This window comes from Canis lupus, chromosome 4 (assembly GCF_011100685.1).
Source record: "Canis lupus familiaris isolate Mischka breed German Shepherd chromosome 4, alternate assembly UU_Cfam_GSD_1.0, whole genome shotgun sequence".
NCBI lineage: Eukaryota > Metazoa > Chordata > Mammalia > Carnivora > Canidae > Canis > Canis lupus.
In genome coordinates, this window is record NC_049225.1 from 23,197,528 (window position 1) to 23,215,328 (window position 17,801).

Here is a 17,801-nt window from a genome sequence, read left to right on the forward strand (position 1 = left end):
TCAGGCCTCCCCAGCCTCCTGAAGAATTCCTAGTCTGCAAAGAATTCCATGATCATGGACGTACTGGTCACCCCCTACTCCCCCAAAAGCCCACGAACGTGTTACCCCACATGTCTGGAAAGCAGTGACATGGAGATGTGCTGCCGGCTGCTAGCGTGGGCTCTGGAGGGACCCAGAGCCACTTCTGAGACCTTGGGAGCCTCCCTGAGCCTCATCTGTGAAATGCACCTAATTGTAGAGCCTCCTCACAGGGCAGCTGACATGGGACCTGCGGAGGGCCTGGCATTTATGAGATGTGGAGAGCTCCCTATACATGGGGGTGTGCTAGGTGCCGCTTCTACAAATCGGAAGGCTGGGGCTTAAGTGGGGAAAGGGACTGGCCTGAGGGCAAAACTGAGTGGGTGAAGACACCAAGGGACTCGGAGCTCCCACTGCTGGCCCATCTTGTGAACTCCCTGCCTGCCCACCAGGATCCTGCCAGGGCCGGGAGGAAGGGAGGGAGGGAGGGACACCGCCAGGTGCGTGCAGGCAGCCCGGGGCACAGAGATGCCCTCCCAGGCTGGGCTCAGTAGAGCATCGGTCCCCTCCTGGGCAGGTGGTGGCCGTGGACCCGGACCTGGGGGAGAACGGGACCCTGGTGTACAGCATCCAGCCGTCCAACAAGTTCTACAGTCTCAACAGCAGCACAGGCAAGATCCGCACCACCCACGTCATGCTGGATCGGGAGAACCCTGACCCCGATGAGGCGGAGCTGATGCGCAAGATTGTCGTCTCTGTCACCGACTGTATGTGTCCCTGGCAGCCCCACACACCTTGGCTGTGGCCCTAACTCTCGGGGTCCGGGGGGGCCTCTCCCAGTGACGTGTCCTCCCTGTGTCATGATAAGAATGGAGTATCGCTTGCTTGCCAGTTGGAGCTCCCAGAGCACCCTCGGGGGGGTGGAGGGTAGAAGTGTCTGGGGGTGCCAGGTCCAGGCTGCTCCCTGAAAGGACCACTGGGATGGAAAAGTCTCTGAGCCTGCCTCCCTCTCCCCACTCCCCTTTCCCCCTGTCCCTTTGTCTTCTGCACCCCTCTTTCCCTCTCCCCGGCACCCCCAGGCGGCAGGCCCCCCCTGAGAGCCACCAGCAGTGCCACAGTGTTTGTGAACCTCTTGGACCTCAATGACAACGACCCCACTTTTCAGAACCTGCCTTCTGTGGCTGAGGTGCTGGAAGGCACCCCGGCGGGGGTCTCTGTCTACCAGGTGAGTTTCCCTTTCCTGGCCCAAGCTCCTGGTCTGTCTCCCTCACCTCCTCAGCCAAAAAGTGGGCAGAGGATCCCCTGGGTGCCTAGCCTCATGTTGCACACGTTGCAGTGAGGGGGAAATGCCAGCCAAGACCGCCGGGCAGCACACGGTCTGTGCCAGGCTTGGAGAGCCAGTGCTCTGAGACATGGAATGGAAGGCTTCCTGAAGGAGCAGGAGGGGCTTGAGCTGGGTCTTAAAGGACAGGTGGATTTGGAGAGGTAGGGGGAGAGCACCAGGGGAGCTTCAAGAATTCTGGGAGGCCAAGCCAGGCAGGTCTGGCCCCAGACCCTCAACACCCTGAGCCTGTAGCTGATTCTAGAACCCAGAGGTTGACGGATGAAGCCCAGGCCCTCTGCCCCCATGGGCAGGCCACTCTCCTGTGCTCTCCCATAAGCCCCCAAAGCAGCTCCACACGGCGGGGAGCACTCTTTGCAGGAGACTGACAAGTGCCTGTGGCCAAGAAGGACTAGGGCCCGATCTTGAACTCAGCCCCTCTGCCTCCTGCTCCATCACCCTCTGTCAAGTCGGTCCTGAAGGTGCTCACTCAGGAAGGATGGTGCCCTCTCAGAAATGCTGGAAGGCCCTCGTGATCAAGGACATGGGCTCTGGAGTACACCGACACGAGTGTGGACCCCAGCTCCTCCACTTGTGTGCTGTGGGACCTAGAGCAAACCGCCTCGCTGGGCCTCAGTTTTCTCAGCTGTGAAATGGGGATCGTAGCAGTACCTGCCTGGCTGTGCTGCGGGAATTCGGTCAGACGCGCGTACAGCCACCTGGCCCCTGGGCTGCAGGAGATCACGGCAGCGCTTGCGCTCGTCGGCAGGTGTCTGCTGTGAGGGCTTGTACTTGAGACACAGCGGGATCCAGTAGCAAAGGGTTAGCCTGATTTCACTCGGAGAAGACAGGGTCGTGTGTCAGGATGCCACAGCAGGTAACCTTGGTGACGCCCTGCAGGCGTGCTGGGCCTCAGTTTCTTCATCTGTGAAAGGAGAGCCGATAAATCATCTTAGAAGGTCCCAGGGAGCAATCGGTCCAGCAGGACATTCTCCCAAACCCCCAGCAGGGGGGGCTGCTATCCAGGGACCAGCGGCCAGTGGCTTAGGGGCAGGTGGGTGAGAGAGCCAATGAGCCCCAGGGTGTCTCCGGGGCTCACGGAGGTGCCGAGGGCGCAGCTTCTGAGTTCCCACAGGAACTGGCTTAGGCACGGAAAGATGGTTCAAGGAGCTGGGGCGTCTCGCTTGGGAACTGTCCCCGATACAGGAAGAGGGCTCTGACCAGAGCTGTGCATTCCCCAGTCTCCTCTACAACCTGGGCCGGTAGTGAGTCCTGCTGGAGGGGTGGGAGACCTTTCTCCGGGAATTAGAGCTGTATGCAGATAGGTTAGAAGTAGTGAGCCTCCCGTCCTGGAAAGCGTTCAAGTTGAGCGGACACCCTCTTGACACCATCCAGCTTGTTGGATGTGAATTAGACTAAATGACCTTGACATTGTCTTTCCGTCCTGGGAGTCTTGGCTGAACCCAAAGCTTTAATTTTGACTGTTAATTCACATTTTCTCCGAGGTCTCAAATCCTCTTCCGTGAAACTTTCGCTGTATCAGGGTCTCGAGGCAAGAGGGCTCTCATCAGCACTGGAGGTGCAGATGGGAACGGCGTTAGGGATTTGGGAGGATGCTTGCCTACACGTGGCCTCAAGTGACTTTTTCAAGACAATAATCAAATTATCAAGTGACTTTTCAAAACTCTTTTCTGCCGTCCTGTCTAACGAAGCGGGGAGAGAGCGCTGCCGACTGTTCTATGTAGCGGAGCTACACGTGGTGGAAGGGCTCTTGGAGCCGCAGCAGCCGGGAAGCCGCTTAACAGGATGGGGCTAGGAGCCCCCAGCCAGCCAGGGTCCATGTGGGGGGGCCTTGCCCAGGAGCGTTTTGAAGGAGAAGGCTATGGGGAGGTAGACTCTTGTTCTAGAAACTGCCATCCCCACCCCACCCCATCCTGGACCCTCTTGATGTATCTGGACGCCTTTAGCTCTGACATGCTGCCCTCTTAGCACCTGGGAGGGTGCACCGGGGACAGTGGTGTGGCCTGAGGCTTGGAGGGAAGCGGCCGTGTGTGGCCAGAGCTCAGCATGGGTCAGTGGGAAGGAGGGGGCCCTCCTCACGTCCCCACCCCTCACATGGCCCCTGCTTTCCCCCAGGTGGTGGCCATCGACCTGGACGAGGGCCTGAACGGGCTGGTGTCCTACCGCATGCAGGTGGGCATGCCCCGCATGGACTTCCTCATCAACAGCAGCAGCGGCGTGGTGGTCACCACCAGCGAGCTGGACCGCGAGCGCATCGCCGAGTACCAGCTGCGCGTCGTGGCCAGCGACGCGGGCACCCCCACCAAGAGCTCCACCAGCACACTCACCATCCGAGGTGAGGGCCGGGGGTGCCAGGCAGGGTGGGGAGCCACTGCCTGCTGTCTCCGTCGATATGGGTCCAGGGTGCCTTGCTAATGGGGCACCCTCCTCCACCGTGCCGTGCAACACCACCTTCTCTGCCTCCACCAAGTCGAAAGCACCAGCAGAGCCTTCTCCCTGCCCGGCCACTGCCTCAGTACCCCCGGGGGCCTGGACCCACAGCCCTGCACCCTCTTTGATCACAGTCTCTTTGATCCCAGGTGTCACCAGCAGGCAGGGGTAGAGCCCTGCACCCTCTGTCTGGGCAGGACCGAGGCCACTTACTGTTTCTCCTCTGTTCCGGTCATGTCTTTAATTCCTGGGACAAAACAAGGACGTTGATGGGAGCTGTGGCCAAAGGGCCGGAGCTAATCACAGAGAAGTAGGTGCGGAATGTAATGGCCAGATGTGGCCTGTTCTCCAGCACACGGGCCGGCGCCCGTCCTGGCTCCTGCCTGCCCCAGCGGGACTGGCGCGGGTCGGGGTAGCTTCAGTACAAACATTTACCCTCCTTAGTCACAACCCAAGTCGTGACTAGGCGTCCTCTCATCGTCCCACGCTTGCCTTGGGGGCTCCTGGTGCCAGTTTGGGGACCCACTTGCGTGCCAGGATTGGCAGGAGGTGCTCGGTCCCCTCAGAGAGGGCCCCGGAGGATTTTTCCCCAGACCTCAGCAGAAGCCACGTCCTGCACAAGCTGATCATTTCTCCTGGTCTTATCACAACAAGGAGCCAAAGCAGGGGGGTGGGGTCATTTCACTGTGAAGATTGTCCCAAGTCCCATCAGGTGAGAAAAAAAAATCTTAAAGGGAAATTAGACTTTTCTGGAGGCGGGCGGAGATCCTCCAAGCCAGCTGTTTTCCCAGGACCCTGTGACGGACTAGGGGTAGGACTCCCCAGGACCCCAACCCTGCCACTCCCTTACTATGTGACTTGGGACAAGTGACTCAACTGCTCTGAGCTCCTCCCCTCCTCTGTCTGGTGTGCCTGCCTCGTGAGGGTATTCGCAGGGGCACACGGGGCACAAGTGTACGGGCAGCACTTAGCACAGGCTCGACACATGGGAAGAGTTGAGATGTCACTGTCATTGCCATCGTCGTGACCGGTGTCATGAGACGCGTACTGGAGAGAGCCCCTGGGGCTTTCTGTCCCTCCTTGAACAGCATCCCCGGCAACACACCGCCAGGGGAACAGGACTGTGGGAGGCTGAGGAGCTCTGGTCAGCTCTGCCCTGACCCCAGCAGGCGTGGGGAACGAGACGTGCTGACCGCCCCCCCCCCCCCCGCCTCTGGAGCTGGGTTGCCTGGAGCAGAAGCCAGGCCTAGCCCCGTGCGCTCACTCCGCCCGCAGTGCTGGACGTGAACGACGAGACGCCCACCTTCTTCCCGGCCGTGTACAACGTCTCCGTGTCCGAGGACGTGCCTCGGGAGTTCCGCGTCGTCTGGCTGAACTGCACGGACAATGACGTGGGCCTCAATGCCGAGCTCAGCTACTTCATCACAGGTGTGGCCCTGCCTCCGCCCCTTCCAGATGGGCACCCCACCCCGGGGGATGTGGGGGGTAAGGAAGGGGAGGGGGGCCGAGTCAGCCCTCAGGCTTTAGCTCTTGCTGGGACTCCCTGAGGGTTTGCTCTTGGCTTCTCTCAAGGGCTTTGTAGATAGGTCCCTCCGGTCTGGCTCTCTAGGGGCCTCCTGAGCCTATTTGGAGATTGGGGGAACTTACTGAGGTTCAGCCTGGAGGGAGGTAGAGCCCGTGGTTCCTGGGCAGGAGCCCTGCCCCCCACCCCATGTCAAGGTGATAAAGCTGTGACCAGAAGACTGTGATCTTGTCCTTCCCCAAGGACCCTTTACTCATGAGAATTCCCATCTGTTTAAGGACAGATGATTTCAGTCTTTCTAAATAAAATAGTTTTAGGTCCCCAATACCGAGTCGAGAGCTGTGGAGAGATAGTATGAGGCCATGTCCTGGCCCAACAGGAGAAAGGGAGTCATGATCAACTAGTGATGTCTGCCGTGACACAGGCTGGGTAGGTGGTGGGAAACGTGCCATGTGTTAGTCATGCCCGGATTAGACCAGTTGCCCAGCGTTCTTCAGTCCCTGATACACCTGAGAGGTGCTGGGATGGTGGAAGGCAGTTCTTTCACAACCCTTAGCTGTCCCTTGACCATTTTGCTGGCTCAGTCTTCTCTCTGGCCGTGGCCCGCCTGCAGCCACGTTACTCACACGCTCACGTGCACACACGTGTATGCACCTGCATTCAGTGCACACACCAACCTCCCTGACACCTCTGCCCCTGGAGCAAGGGATCCCAGGTTGGCAGCCCATCCTTGCTTGCGGCAGCCCTCAGCCTCTCCTTTCCAGATCTTTCCCTCTCTCCTCTCCCTAAAGGGACCCAGTTACCCTGAGGCCAGCTCCTTACAGTCTAGTCCTCAAGAATGCCTCAGGAAAGGCCTAGTTATCAAGACACCCCCCCAACATGGACCAGTCATAGTTCAGCGCCCAGCACCACATGTGCCTCAGTTTCTCCCCTTCCCCACTAGGAACCATGTGAAGGGTGCTTCAGACCATCCACAAAGAGGTCAGCAGTTTTCCCAGGAACAAACCATGTAAGGACAAGGGAGCACCTGGCAGTTCCCAGGATGCTTTCCCAGCGCCCCAGACTGGCCAGTTCCTGCTGACCTGCTCAGAGCCCTCCCAGCTGGGATTCTCAGATTTTCATTTGCTCCCTTCTGCTGTTTGCTGCGTGGGGTCCTGGTCCAAGCTAGCCTAAACCCAGTGCCGCAGCGCCCTCTGCTGCCCAGAACACCACATCACCTGCCAGCTGGCTGGGGGAGGGGGCGGTGGTCTTCACAGCTTCAGGTGGACTCCGACAGGAAACTGTCCACCTTGGAGAGGAGACCCTCCCACTTGCCACCCCGTCTACCTGCCCCTACACTTCCCTCCTTGGAGCCTCTAGGAGCCCCCACTCCAAAAGCCCAAGATCAGGGACCTGGAAAAATCTTAGCTGACCCCAAAGTCCTTGGCCCCATATAAAAGCCTCGACCCAGGTTAACTGCTCAGACCATGTCTACCAGATGGGCAGGCAGCAGAATGGTGAAGGACGCGGGATCAGGAATCAGAATGCCAAGCCGGAGTCCCATATGAAAAGAGGCGACTGTAACCCCGGGCAACACACATCACCCCACTAAAGGAGTGTAAAGTGTAAAGCCTGCCCTGTAAAGTGGGCTTGTGATTGTGATAGTACAAATGAGATGAAAGAGTCCACGTGAAGTGCCTGGTATGCAGTAGGTGCTTAGTGAAAGTTCAGCCCTTCTGATTTCAGGCATTCGGCACCCCCACCTGAGCCCACGCAGGCCACACCCTCATCAGAGCCCCCGCCCCCCACCCCACCCCACCCCACCGAGCTCAGAACCCTGTCCTTGGCCAGGGCTGTAGAGGCAGCATGGCCTTTTTCTCCCACACTACCCCCGGAACGTCCTGGCCCAGAAGCAGAGCCGGGGTGCCACCGCCCTTTCCCTGGCAGGAGCCCTGTTCCTCACAGAGGCTGCATTGGCTTTGGCCCACAGGTGGAAACGTGGATGGGAAGTTCAGCGTTGGCTACCGTGATGCCGTCGTGAGAACAGTCGTAAGCCTGGACCGGGAGACCACAGCTGCTTACACGCTCGTCCTGGAGGCCATCGGTATGCCCCAGCCCCCCTGCACACCACCAGCACGGTTCTGGGCACAGTTTAGTGGGGGTACGCCTTCGAGGGCCAGCCGGGCCTGACCCCGGGACCCAGGCCTTCAGCCAGAGGCTGTCTTGACATCAGTGGAGAAAGGGCAGCCAGACATCCAGCATATTACTGAGCACCGGTGGGCGTGAGGCTTAGTATGCAGTGCAGCACGCATGCTGCTCAGATGGTGGAGTGGGAGCTACAGGGGACCCGCACGGGAGACCACTGTGTAGACCAATCATGGAAAAATGAGGCCCAAATGAGGCTTAGAAAGGGGGAAGGGAGGAGCCAAGTATGTCAGGCACAAAGGGAGGTAGAAACATGTTAGGGGGAAGGGTGCCATCAAGGAAGTCTTCTTAGAGGAAGTGGCATCTAGGAGTGTCTTTGGATCAGTTAGGAGTCTTGGTTGCAAGTTTTAAAACAAACTAATTTAAGTAACATGGGCTCACCAAACCAGCCCATAGGGCACTAGAGCTTCAGGTATGACTGGATCAGATGGTTCCACCGGGGCCTCAGTCTCTCTGCCTGGGCTAGCTCTGCCTCCTGTGTGTTGTCTTCATTCTCTGGCCGACATAGCGACAAATGGTTGCTGCAACCCTGGCCTTAATCCTCTTGGGTTCAAGTGCAGCAGCAGGGAGACAGCACTTGCCTCTTTCCTGGTCTTTCAGCCTGAAGCCCCAGATGAGCTCTGATTAGATCCATCTGCCCCAGTGCCTGTCCCTGAGGCCCTCACCGTGGTCAAGGGAGGGTAGATGTGCTAACTAGGCCTAAATCACACGTCTGCCCATCCCTGGCACCGGTGGATGGTCAGACCTGCCCAGAACCCCAGGCCTCGGAGTCAGGAAGGTAGGGTTCTCAGAGGGCCCTTCAGGACATGGACTTTGCCTGCAAGAGCAGATGGTGCAGCTGGGCAGGTACCCGTCACCGCCTTGAAGGCCAAGTCAGGTTTCAGCAAGCTGAGAAGGGAGGGCGTTTCAGGCAGAGGAACCAGCCCCAGAAGAGACCTGGCTGTGGGAAAGAGGTGTGTGTGGGGTGTGTGTGTGTGTGTGTGTGTGCACGCACACGTGCGCCAGTAGCTGGCTCATCGTGTCATGCACCCTGGGGAGGGAGGAGGAGTCCGCAGTCAGATAGGCCAGCTTGTCGAAGCCTGAACATTGGGCCAGAAATTTGGTCTTTGGTCTCCAGGAAGTAGGGAGCCCATGAGGGCTCTGGATGGGAAGAAGGGTGTGATGAGGCCTGTGTCCCCGCTCCTAAGAGCACCCAATTCAACATCTGCCATAAGCTGCAGGTGAGAGGGAGTGAGCTTTCTGTGCCCCTCTCTTTCCAGCCTGTAGCCCCCCCCCCCCCCCCCCCCGCCAGCCCACCCATGTCCAGATGCATCTACCTTCTGCCCTGCTCTCGCCCTCGGGAGACCCCTCATTCCCTCTGTGTCAAGCACTGCCTGGCTGAGGAGAGGGCTCAGGATCAGGCCTCTGATGGGCCCTGCCAGCCCGAACTGTCCCCAGCTGGGGGCAAGTAAGCAGGACCTCCAGGAGCCTCCAGTGGGAGGATGGGCTTGGAGAAGAGCTTAGGAGGGCAGGATCACCTACCTCGGGATGGGCAACTGTGGCCCGGCATGTGGTCAGCTGGCCTGGGAAGAAGGATGGAGTCACCCCTCGTCCTCAGCCCACTCCAGCTACCTGTACTCCTCCTGGGGTGACTGTCCTTGCCTGGACACGTCGCACAAGCTCCTTCCTTCTGGGAGGACAATCTGACAGCTGCCCCTGGGGCTGAGCCGCTTCCCCAGCCCTGGGAGGGTCCTGCAGGAACCTGGATGGGCAAAACCCGTGGACACCTTAGGCTTAGAAATCAAGCGGGGCTTGTACCCCTGAGTGCAGAGGGCCCAGAGGCCAGATCTCTCCTCTAGGCCGGTTTGACCCATCTCTTATTTCACACAGGATGACAATCAGTTGCGAACATTTGAAAATCAGGAGATTTTATGTACAAGCTCCGATGTTCAGTTTCTCTGGAAAAAATCAGAAGATGTAGTGTCACTGGGCCCACCCTCTGTCTGTCCCCTGTGGACTGGAAGAGGGGGGAGCTGCCCGCTGGGGTCGGCCCTCCCGTGTGTGCACCCATGGGTCTCACCCACCTGGCCCTGAGAGCCGCTGGCTTGTGATCTTGGTACCTGCACCTGCCTCCTCAGGCCACTGTAACAAATTGCCAAGACTGGGTAGCTTAAAAGAGTAGAAATTTATTTCCTCATGGCCCTAGAGGCCAGAAGTTCAAAATTAAGGTGTCAGCAGGGCTGCCTGCATTCCCCTCTGAAGGCTCTAGAGGGGAATCCTTCCTTGACTCTTCCAGGTTCTGGGGGCTCTAAGTATTTCTTGGCTTGTGGTTGCAAAATCCAATCTATGCCTCTGACTCAACATGACCTTCTCTCTCTGCCTTCTTCTCCTAAGGACCCTAGTCATTGGGTCTGTGGCCCACCCAGACAGTCCGGGACATCTCATCTCAAGATCCTTAACTCCGTTACATCTTCAAAGACACTTTTTCCTACTCAGTTTGCACTCACAAGCTGCCAGGGACCTGGCAAGGGCATATGTTCTGGGGGCTACCACAGAACTGCTTCGTGCCTCAGTTACCCCCTCTGTGAGATGGGGCTAATGAAAGCAGCACCAACTTCACGTGCTTCTTGTGAGGACTGAATGCGTTAGAATAGCGCCTGGGGCCTAATAAGCCTTGTTAGTGTTATTCTCAATCTAAAAGGGGAAAGAGCCACCCCTTGCCAGAGCCAGAGTGGGTGGGATGAACAGGACACGTGCCCAGGGAATGTGCCCCTCACGCAGCAGCTAACAGCCCATCCTCCTTCGGCTCCCACAGACAATGGCCCCGTAGGTAAGCGGCGCACGGGGACAGCCACCGTGTTCGTCACCGTCCTAGACGTGAACGACAACCGGCCCATCTTTCTGCAGAGCAGCTACGAGGCCAGCGTCCCCGAGGACATCCCTGAGGGACACAGCATCGTGCAGGCAGGTGGCCGTGGCCCCCTGGGGCAGCTGGTGGGCTGGGGACAGGCGGGGCTGCACACATGCTCAGGGAGGCCAGGGCACAGATGCCACGTGGAGGGATGGAAACAGGAGAGGGTCCAGCGGCAGCTCGGGAGGTAGGCAGGAGCCCTCCTCCCTCCTGGGGAGAGTAGGCCTTTCGTTTCTGTAGCCTACTGACAGCACCCTGGCTCCCCCAAAAAACATAAGGAAGGCTTTGCCTCTCCCCTTCCCCCAAAGCCCGCTCCTCTCCCTCCACCCCACCCAGAGGGCCTGTCACAGCAGCAAGGGCATGGAGCTGTCACATTTTCCCTGGAAGGAGGTGAGGGGGAAAGAGCCAGGGCCCGGCGGGGCCCAGCACAGAGAGGCTTTCATGGGTCCTTGGCCAAAGCTCTCCTCTCGAGAGGTTAAACAGGCACGAGAAGAAAGAGCCCCTTTGCCTGGGGAGCAGGAGTGACAGCTATAAGGCTCAGCGGGAGAAAGGAGAGGACCTGAAAGTGAGGCTCGGGTGCCCTCCCCCACCTTGCCCTGGAGGCCTCAGTGGCTGTGGGGAGGGAGGCTGGGAATGAATTACCCTCTTCAGCAGCTGTGGAGGCGGAGGCGGAGCCCAGCACAGCAAATCTGGGCCTGTCCCTGGGGCAGGCTCCCAGGATCAGGGTTAGGCTGCAAGTGTGTCCAGCTCCCTGCCTCTGGCCCGCTGGGAGCCAAGCAGGAAGCGAGTGGGCTGGGAGCAGGGTGCTGACTCCTGGAGTCCAGGAAGCCACGAGAATATGCCAGAGTCTCTGGGTTGGTCCCAGAAGGACGCACCAGGAGGTTCTCTTCCTCTGGGCCTCAGCTCCTCCTCTAGCCTTACGCCTGCCACCCCACTCTACCAGACCGACAGTCTCCCAGGGCCGCCACCGCCCCCCCCCCCCAGCTTTTCCATTGCCTTTAGGTCTCCGGGAAGCCTTACCCCTACCCCTGGTCTCCAGGAAGAGAGCACCTAGTGCCAGGTGGGCACACGCACTGGCTAGGGGATGACACGGGAGACTGTAGGCCAAATTCATCCTGGGACGTCTCAGGGAGGCCCTGGGAAGGGAACCAGAAAGAAGTTCACCGGCTGGAAGGATAAAGGGTAACAAACTCCCATGGGAGGAGGCCTGCCCCACTTTCCAAACCTGAAGAATTGGTTTCTGTTAACAGAACACTACACAGCCTGAAGTTGTCAAGTCCAGGAGTGAGACAGGGCAGCCCCAATTTCCCCATTTCTAAGGGAGAAATTCAGGCATTAGTGCCTTCTCCAAGGCCCTGGAAGTTTCTGGCCAAGGTGGCCTCACTCTCTGATGTCAGAATGACCTGGAAGGGAAGGAACGGTGGGCCTCACCAACTTGCTTGGAGACAAACTTCTGTCTAGGGGCATGTGAGGGAAGAAGAGCCCCTCCCCCACCCCTAGGACTCCTTAAGCTTTCGGGGGTTGGGGACACATGCAGATGGGGCTGCCCTTCACTCAGGAAATAGAGGCATCATTCATGCTTCTGTGCCTGGAGCTGGTGAGGCAGTGTGAGAGGCTGGACGTAGTCTCACTCTCTGCAAGCTCCCAGGCTCGTAAGAAGGAGGAGACCTAGATGTGGGTGGCCCACACTGCTGAGAGGAAGTGATCCCTGCCCTCCCTCTGAGAGACACGAAGTGTAGGGGTGGTTCCAGGCAGGAGGTGCCTTTCAGCTGGAGAGCAAAGATGGCTTCACGGAGGATGCCTTGCGAAGCGTAAGCCTGGGGAGGACAGGTAGTTGAGTTTGTCTGGAGTCTTGGGTCAAGATGAGGCTAGAAAGATAGCTTGGAGCCGGCTCCCAAAGGGCACTGAGCATCACACAAAGGGGCTCTGGGTTTATCTAGCTGGCAGTTGGGAGCCAGTGATGGTTCTGGAGCTGCAGCAGTTGGGAACAAGTGGCAAAGCTGGAGCTCACTCTTTGAGAAGACCTGGCTGGCTGTGCCGTGAGTCATAGCAGGGTGGGATGGGGCAGCCCTGTGACAAGGCACAAGGTGGCCCTGGCCAGCCGACTCTCTGGAGCAGCAGATGGGCAGCTCAGAACTCCTGTTTGCTCTCCAAATTTGGGACCAAAGTGTACAGCCACGGCCCCGTGGGGAGAGTTTGGGGGTTTGGAATTCTGAGAAGCCCGCTCTAGGGTGGGGTTGCTTTGACAGGTAGCCAGTCAGTGACGTGATTGCCAGAAACTCAGCGTACCTAGCGTGGTCCCGTCCTGAGGCGCTGTCCTGGACCGCTCTGGACCCTCCTACCCCAAATGGAGGATGCCTCCTTCCCTGGATGAGGCAGGAGTGCTGTGATGTGCCCTCAGAGCCCGGGTGGCATCGCCTCTAGCTCCTGGCAATGCCTCCCAGCATGGGTCCTGGCCTAGCAAGGAGTTCCTTCACCTGTTCTCAGCCCCTTCCTGGTCCACTGTGATGTGAGCACCTTCGAGGGGGGCCACCAAGACGGCTGTCAGGATGGTGATTGGCTGGGCAGTGCCGAGAGCCTCTTGCTTGCCCTCCTCCCAGCATGCACCGGGACATATGACCCACCTCGAGGGTGCTGGCTGCACCCAGGGATTGTTAGGCGAATGCTCCTGGGGCCCGGGAATTCCCAGGGGAGGAGTCCCTGGCTTTCCTTTTGCCTTGGGCACTGAGTTGGCACAGAGGGCACGACAGTACCTTGCCCCCCGTGTGGGCCGAGTATTTCACTTGGCTGGAGGGAACCTTTGGCCGTTTGGCAACCCCAGCTGGAATCCATGCGTTGGCACCTGGAGGGTGAGCAGGACTTCTGGGGGGAAGCAGGGGTGTCGTTTCCCAGAGGTGGTTGGTGCCTGGTTGCCAGAGGAGGGTACTGGGGGGCCCCAGGTCATACCTTCTGGCCCTGCAGTTGGTTTAGTGCTCTCAGCAGGCAGCAGCTAGAGGGTCTGCAGAGAGGAGGTGTTCCTCCCAGGGCTGTTCTGGGAAAGGCCATGGGCCTGGGCACACAGGGCCCACTGGGGCTGAGCGTGGGGCCTACGTGCTTCTGCAGCCCCTGGTTCCAGGCTCTGTCCGAGGCAGGAGGATCCGTGGGTGGGTCCTGGATGGCGGGAACACCCCTGTCACATCTTGGTAGATTCCGGACAGTCACAGTCTTGGTTGTCATCACAGCCAGGCAGGGGGCGTTGGGGAACAGGCCTGCCTCGGTGGAAGCTGTGCAGGGAGCGGCGCAGAGAGCCCAGGCGCTTCCAGAGCCTGAGCTGGGGCTCACTGGGGCTCCCGGGGTGGTGGGGCATGCACTCCCGAGCCCGGCGGTGGATTGGGTCCAGGGCGGCAGGTTTGCAGAGGGTCATGAACAGCAGACAGCTGGCCAGCAGGAGGAAGATGCAGGCGAGGGTGATGAGCATGGGGAGGGGGTCCACTGCCTCTGCGGAGCTGCCCGGAGTGACAGGAGCTGTGAGGAAGGCAAGGGGACTGGAACTCGGTGTGCTCATGGCTCCTGCAACAGGAAGGGGACAGGAGCTCAGAGACAAATCAGCCGGACCCAGGGCTGGTGAGGGAAGGGAAGGCTGATGGAGGGTGGCTGCTGGGAAACTAGCTGCAGATGCCATCGTGGCCATTTTACAGGTTAGAACAGTGAGGACCAGAGAGGTGACAAGCCTTAGGTCATACAGCAGAAAGTGATGGAGCTGGGCCTGAACTCTTGTCCTTGTTCTGCTATATCCCCTGCCCACCTGCCACAGAGGAGACAGGAGGGTAATGGCCCTGGCATTAAAAAAATAAATTCTCGTGAATTACAATAGTCTTATGCCTGAAAACCTGGGAATGTGAAACCAACTCCATCAATAGGTCTTTCTGTGACCCAGAACAAGTCATCAGTTATAGGATGCTGCAACTGGCCAAGGACCCTGACAATTATCTAATGTTGGGGCTGCAAACTGGGGGCACGGGTATGTTTCATTGGACATGGTGTGTTTTTATAAATTTCAGTTAATTGTGAATATTTTAAAAGTCACAGACCAAAAACCAAGAGATTTCGCATAAAATCTGGATATCTGGCTTTTCTTGAAATTCCAGAATTTCAACAAGGGCAACACAGGGCCAGTTTCTGCCTGGTACCCAGTAGCCAAGGCCAAGTAGCAGTTGTCCCCTTTAGACAGATCTCCGGCCCCCAGAGCAGCATACCGCCCCCACAGGCCCTCTACACACCTTATGTCACCTGCCTGGTGCCATGGGCGTTCCCATTGGTACTGCCCAGTGCAGCCCAGCCTGCTCCCATGACAAGTAAGGAAACCAAGATCCCAACAAGGGCAGTCCAAGCCCAAGCCCACACTGGGAGCCATTGCCAAGCAATGGGCCAGAACCAGGTTTCTAGACTCCTGGCTCTATGGCTCCCAATCTCTGGGATCACTGAGCCATTATAGAATAGGTAAGAAATAACCCACAAAGAGCTACAGAGTTGATAAGGTAGGGCTCGAAACGCTCCCCAGACAGCAGTCACCTGTTATCGCTCATGACCTAACTAACTCATAACCCATGTTATCACTAACGGGAGCCCAGCAGAGGATCTTTGGAGATGGAAAGTCAGGCTGAGCCGCTGGTTGAATATGTCTGGGGTTGCAGATGAAAATACTTACAGAGCCTGGCCAGTAGAGAACATGTGGCCACAGAGGACTGGTGGCGGGCCAACGTGGACAGTGCCCTCAGAGATAGAGGAGCCCCGGCCAGCCTGATGGAATGCAGGCCCGGTGTGGTTTCCCAAGAGTTTCCCAAAAGAAGCCAGAAATCTCGACATTTCAGGCCAGTGTTCCAGACATTTAAATGTCGACAACAGATTCAAATTTGGTTCAAGCAAGAGAGGAGCCGGGGAACGGGGATATGCTGCAGAGGAAATGACCTTGACCCCCAAAAAAATTTGAAATGAAGTTTCAAAAACTCAAAACACTAGGACAGGCCAAACAAAACACACAAGTAGGCTACCTCCAGCTTGCAGGCCAGCACTATCTTTTATTTTTGATCATCATTTCTTTCTCTTTGACCTTGGAGACCTTCCTGTGGTGGGGGATGGCAGGTTTCCCTCCTTCTCCCCCAGCTCACAGCTTAGAATGAACTTACAGTTACGTTTCTAGCATGGCACTCGGCAGAGTCGTGCTAAGGCTCTGTATGTGGGCTACAGAGTCTGTGTCAGCGGCAATGGGGAGCAGGGAGGGGCCCCCAGCCCCTGCCCTATAGAGCACCCCCTGTCCCCACCCCAGGCACTCACCAGCAGTGGCAGGACCTTACTCCGGGTCCCTGCGCTCAGCCTCCTTCCTGCCTGCAGCCTGGTCCCGCACCCAGCCAACTGAGGGCATCCAGGGCACCCCACCCCGCCTCCCACCCATTCCCTGCCACCACTCCTTCCAGCGTTTCCAGGCAGAACACAACCCCTCCCAGCTCCCAGCTGGAAATTTTGATGCCCGTCTAGCTGCCCACGGCCTCTGCCTTTCAGGCATTGGGCCTAGAAAGCACTCTGGCTGGGCAGCCATATGTGGGTTGGCCTGCCCTTGAATAGGGGTATGGAGAAGGGCTGGAGTGTGCCCACCACCGTCTCCCAGAGGGAGAAAACTGGCCCTCTATCCTACCCTGGGCAGTACTTGGCTGGAGTGAGACGAGGACAATCAGAAGTGGGAGAGGTCTCAATCCTGCTAGCCCTGATATTACTGTAAGGCCCTCACAAGGATCCGCAGATCCTATTGGGGTAGTAAAGGTGGTCTGGACTTCAGTCCTTGGGGAAGGACTTTAATAGATTAATGAGCTATAATTAACATCTTACTAGTTTTCTTGGAAGCCAGAGATTCTAAAGTGCTTGAAAATATCAACCCACCCTCCCTGGAACACACAGCAAAACCAGCTGCCAGGTCCCTCTACAGCCCCTCTGATCCACCCAGGGCCAGCTGCTTGTGGGGAAATGAGGCCTCCACCAGACCAAGGTTGGGAACAGTCTTGAGGGCAGTTTGAAGCTCTTCCCTCCCCGCACACCCAAGGCACACTGGCAGGCCCTGCTCTGGGCATATGTCTGCAAGTTCAGTCTAGAACTTTCTTTCTTCCCTCAGAACTCCACAGAACAGTGCCTGCTGGAGCAGGGGCCCTGACCTCAGAACACATCTTGCCGTGTTGCCTTGGGCTGGTCACTATCCTTCACTGGACCTTGTTTCCACTCTCCACAAAAGAAGAGGGATTCCCCGGGTCTGAGCGCACCCCCACATCCTCCCCAGAGTACCCCGGGCAAGGGTCCGGCCCCACTTTCCTCACCACGCCCTTTCCTACGCTCCCCGGAGCACTGACCTCAGAGCCAGCGCTCAGCAGTCCCAAGCTGGGTAGAAAGGCTGTCTTGCTGTCCACGGGAGGGCCAGGGAACACCAGGTGCCCACGGTGACTCCGCCGTGCCCTGTGCCCCTCACTCAGCCAGGCTGGGCAGGGTGGGCCTTAGTCGTCACTCACTCTCCAGCTCCTCCTGGCTTTGTCTGGATGAATTGGGGCCCTGCCTTGGGGGAGGGGACAGCCAAGAGGGTAGGGATGGCAACTGGGTTGTGCAGAGGAGCCCGGGCGCTCCCAAGCCCTCCCAGGGTCTCTCTCCAGCCGGTCTCCTTGGAGCCCTCTCAAGGGCCAGGGTGGAGGCGCTTGGAGAGCCCCAGGGACCATTTCACTGCCTCTGCAGCGGCTCTCACCTTCCCCCATCCGATGTTTGAATGGTATGGTCTGCAGCCGGCTATTCAGTGCCTGCCAGCCTCCAGGTTACCCGGGAGAGGGGACAAGGGGGGACGAGAGGCCACAGCCTAGCAGCGAAGTGACAGGCCTTGGCAGTTCCGGGCCCTGCTCCCCTCCTGCGTCCCTGGGCCCCTCACCTTCCAGGCTTAACCCCTCAGGTTCCCGGAAGAGCACCTGCCCTTTGAAGGTGCGTCTGGCTGTGAAGTGAGGGGTGAGAGACATTTTCAAAGATCCAGGAGATCTTAGGGCAGAAAGCACAAAATTGAGAGAGAGCCACAGCTCTGCTCCTTATAGTTTGAGCGGGCCCCTGGAGGCCCTCCAGGTGGAAGCTCCAGCCCTCCCTACACACCACACCACACACAACACCCTCCCCCAGCCTTCTTTCTTCCCGGAAGCCAGAGTCCCCCCACAACCTCCCCAGCAGCCAGCTCCCTGTGAAGGAACCTAAGTCTTGAGCAGCTTCCTCCACAAAAGGACCCACCACGAGCTCCCAGAAGTACAGCACAGTGGCCACCGTGCCAGGGCCATTGTCTTAGAAACTGGGGATACAGCAGTGGGCCAAGGTGCCCCTCCTCTCTGTGGCCCTGTAGACACTAAGCAAGGAGACAGTGTGCCAGA

General features: G+C 58.3%; 2 protein-coding genes across 7 annotated transcripts in view; one reads left to right on the forward strand and one right to left on the reverse strand.

The window, feature by feature from the left end:
- Positions 1 to 17,801, forward strand: part of CDH23 (cadherin related 23) — a 365,507-nt gene that overhangs the window by 256,501 nt on the left and 91,205 nt on the right. For all 5 annotated transcript variants that reach the window (XM_038534255.1, XM_038534260.1, XM_038534256.1 and 2 more), the window contains exons 22-27: positions 596 to 785; positions 1,098 to 1,243; positions 3,476 to 3,695; positions 5,066 to 5,218; positions 7,282 to 7,395; positions 10,291 to 10,439. In XM_038534255.1, coding sequence (XP_038390183.1) covers positions 596 to 785; positions 1,098 to 1,243; positions 3,476 to 3,695; positions 5,066 to 5,218; positions 7,282 to 7,395; positions 10,291 to 10,439 — 972 coding nt within the window. The remainder of the gene's footprint in view (positions 1 to 595; positions 786 to 1,097; positions 1,244 to 3,475; positions 3,696 to 5,065; positions 5,219 to 7,281; positions 7,396 to 10,290; positions 10,440 to 17,801) is intronic.
- Positions 9,383 to 17,143, reverse strand: C4H10orf105 (chromosome 4 C10orf105 homolog). Of its 2 annotated transcripts, none has more exons than XM_038534268.1 (2): positions 16,761 to 17,143; positions 9,383 to 13,935 (listed from the first exon to the last, which is right to left on the reverse strand). In XM_038534268.1, exon 2 carries the CDS (start codon positions 13,928 to 13,930, stop codon positions 13,559 to 13,561), a length of 372 nt encoding a protein of 123 aa, XP_038390196.1. In that variant the 5' UTR covers positions 13,931 to 13,935; positions 16,761 to 17,143; the 3' UTR covers positions 9,383 to 13,558. The 2 variants fall into 2 exon arrangements, with proteins under 2 accessions (XP_038390196.1, XP_038390195.1); XM_038534267.1 differs by lacking the exon at positions 16,761 to 17,143 and adding an exon at positions 15,700 to 15,792.